Raw genomic sequence first — 2,838 nt, 5'->3', positions numbered from 1 at the left:
AATGTAACAATATGTAAATGTAACAATGTAAACAATGTAACCACACGCACACACAAATATATATATATGTGTATATATATATATATATATATATATATATATATATATATATATGTATATATATAGTATTTGTATATATATATATGTATAGTATTTGTATATATATATATATATATATATATATATATATATATACACATATATATGTATAGTATTTGTATATATATATATATATATATATTTTTTTTTGCTTCACGTGTATACACTTATCATTAAATTGTTCACAAATGTAAGCAATATTTGTTTTGTCTTTTAGTGGAATTATACTAATGATTTCAAAAAAAAGAATAAGGCCAAATCATTCATGAAAAAAAAATTCCAGTCGATATCAAGTCGTTAACGTACGTGCAGTATCGCCCCAGCAGTTGGAGCGGAAAACTACAGAAGCGCCGCGGCAGCTGATTGGCTGGCCGCCAAGCACGTTCGGAAAATTAGGCACGAGTTGCCGAGTACACCCGAGCGTGCGCCCGAGCATGCGATGCCCACGTCGGCTATGACGTCACAGCCTGGGGGGTCTTTATAAACGGTGGCGGCCCGCGCCTGACCTGAAAGACGCAACAGGATATTTAAACGAGCAACCGGTGTTTTACTCCTACACTTTTATCTCCATTTTTGGGATACAATAACATTCTCGCTTGGAGAGAATAAAAGACCTCTACTTGATACAGACACACGAGAAGAGACGAAGATGAAATACGTAATAGGAATTGGCGGGTAAGTGATAGTAAATTGTTTTACGTACAATGTTATTTAATATGTTTTTACTACGTCACCGGCGTATCTTTAAAATGAAAGATAAAAAGACAAAACGTTTGAAAAAAGTTTGAAGCAGGGTCCTTTTTTAGTGTAGTATGTTTATATATGGCGGTCTTCGTGAGCAATCGGATGTTTTTTTTTTTGTCCATTTTTTTGGGGTCGTTTCCTGTCTCACTTGAGGATTGTCCAATCAGGGCTCACGTCCGAGAAGATTGTCCAATCAGGGCTCACGTCCGAGAAGATTGTCCAATCAGGGCTCACGTCCGAGAAGATTGTCCAATCAGGGCTCACGCCCTGAGCGGGACATTTGAAAGGTCACTGCGGGTTTAAAATGGAGGGAGATTTAAATCAGACCAGAAGAGCACATATCTCCGACTATTATCAATCAATCATCCATCCATCCATTTTCTACCGCTTATTCCCTTTTGGGGTCGCGGGGGGCGCTGGCGCCTATCTCAGCTACAATCGGGCGAAAGGCGGGGTACACCCTGGACAAGTCGCCACCTCATCACAGTATTATCAATCAATGTTTATTTACATAGCCCTTTGATTGATTGATAGTTTTATTAGTAGATTGCACAGTTCAGTACATATTCCATACAATTGGCCACTAAATGGTAACACCCGAATACGTTTTTCAACTTGTTTAAGTCGGGGTCCACAAGAATCAATTCATGGTAAATCACCAGTGCCTCAAAGGGCTGCACAAACCACAACAACATCCTCGGTAGAGCCCACATAAGGGCAAGGAAAACTCACCCCAGTGGGACGTGTGTGACAGTGACAATGATGACTGAGAAACCTTGGAGAGGACCGCATATGTTTTCTTCCCCCTCCTCCACGGTGAAAGCATCCCACGTTCAGGGGCGGCCGGTCGGAGGAGGCAAGATAGTCCGCAGCTGTCTCTTTGACAGGTGCACTAGGAACGACGCTAGCTCTCCGCTCATGTCTACGGTAAGAGCCGACTTATTAGCACCATTTTATCACCGGTTGACATGTGGTAGGGAACCGTGTTCGTTTGACCGCTCTGTTCCATAGTAAAGCTTCACCCTCATCATTCGGGAATGTAAACAAGGAAACACCGGCAGTGTTTGTGTTGCTAAAGGCGGCCGCAATACACTGCTTCCCACCTGCATCTTTCTTCTTTGACGTCTCCATTATTAATTGAACAAATTGCAAAAGATTCAGCAACACAGAATACTATGTAATTATGCGATTAAAGCAGACTACTTATAGCTGGGATCGGGGCTGGAACAAAATGTCCGCTACAATCCGTGACGTCACGCGTACGCGTCTCATACCACATCGTTTTTAACAGGATACTTCGTGCAAAATTTAGAACTGCAATTTAGTAAACTAAAAAGGCCGTATTGGCATGTGTTGCAATGTTCAATATTTCATAATTGATTCATAAACTATCTGACTTCGTGGTCGGTAATAGTGGGTTTCAGTAGGCCTTCAAGTATGAATTACATTTGCTGGATTTCACACTTAATATAACGTTTTCTTAATTTACAGTGTCACTAATGGTGGCAAGACCACCTTGACAGAGAAGTTGGCCAAAACTTTGCACAACTGCTGTGTCGTGCACCAGGATGACTTCTTCAAGGTGAGTTTGACGAGTGGATCCAGAACAGGTGTTTCACTTTTTTCTTATTGTTTGAACACAGCCATGCATGTATGTAAATAATTAACCTGCACGTGCTTATCTAATTGCTTCCGTTGTACTCATCACTAATGCTGAATCGATTCGTTCTATACTTGCTGGTAATAAATTAACCACTTATCCTCCTCTCACTATGGACTTATTGATGTTCCTTATCTCTTAGTATTTTATCGCCAATAGCACTCACTTCCTGTTTCGTGCATGTTTGTTTTATTTGGTGCCTTGTGGTACTCTTGCATGCCAATGGGGTCTTCAAGTGTGCAGACGGCTGTGAGGTTTCAGCAATGTTTTATTGGTGACTGTTATTTCAGAAACCCGATCAGATAGAAGTCGGGGACAACGGCTTTAAACAATGG

The 2,838-nt window shown here is 40.8% G+C and overlaps 1 protein-coding gene across 1 annotated transcript in view; it reads left to right on the top strand.

Moving 5' to 3' along the window:
* The first annotated feature begins 574 nt into the window (after positions 1-574).
* The window catches only part of mibp (muscle-specific beta 1 integrin binding protein), an 8,631-nt gene continuing 6,367 nt past the window's right edge, over positions 575-2,838 (top strand). The window contains exons 1-3 of the mRNA XM_061883163.1: positions 575-774; positions 2,335-2,425; positions 2,794-2,838. The exon at positions 2,794-2,838 is cut by the window's right edge and continues 4 nt beyond it. Coding sequence (XP_061739147.1) covers positions 749-774; positions 2,335-2,425; positions 2,794-2,838 — 162 coding nt within the window. The 5' untranslated portion in view covers positions 575-748. The remainder of the gene's footprint in view (positions 775-2,334; positions 2,426-2,793) is intronic.

This window comes from Nerophis ophidion, linkage group LG22 (assembly GCF_033978795.1).
Source record: "Nerophis ophidion isolate RoL-2023_Sa linkage group LG22, RoL_Noph_v1.0, whole genome shotgun sequence".
Classification (NCBI taxonomy): Eukaryota; Metazoa; Chordata; class Actinopteri; order Syngnathiformes; family Syngnathidae; genus Nerophis; species Nerophis ophidion.
Note: the sequence above shows the minus strand (reverse complement) of the source record. Positions and strands in the feature narration are given on the sequence as shown.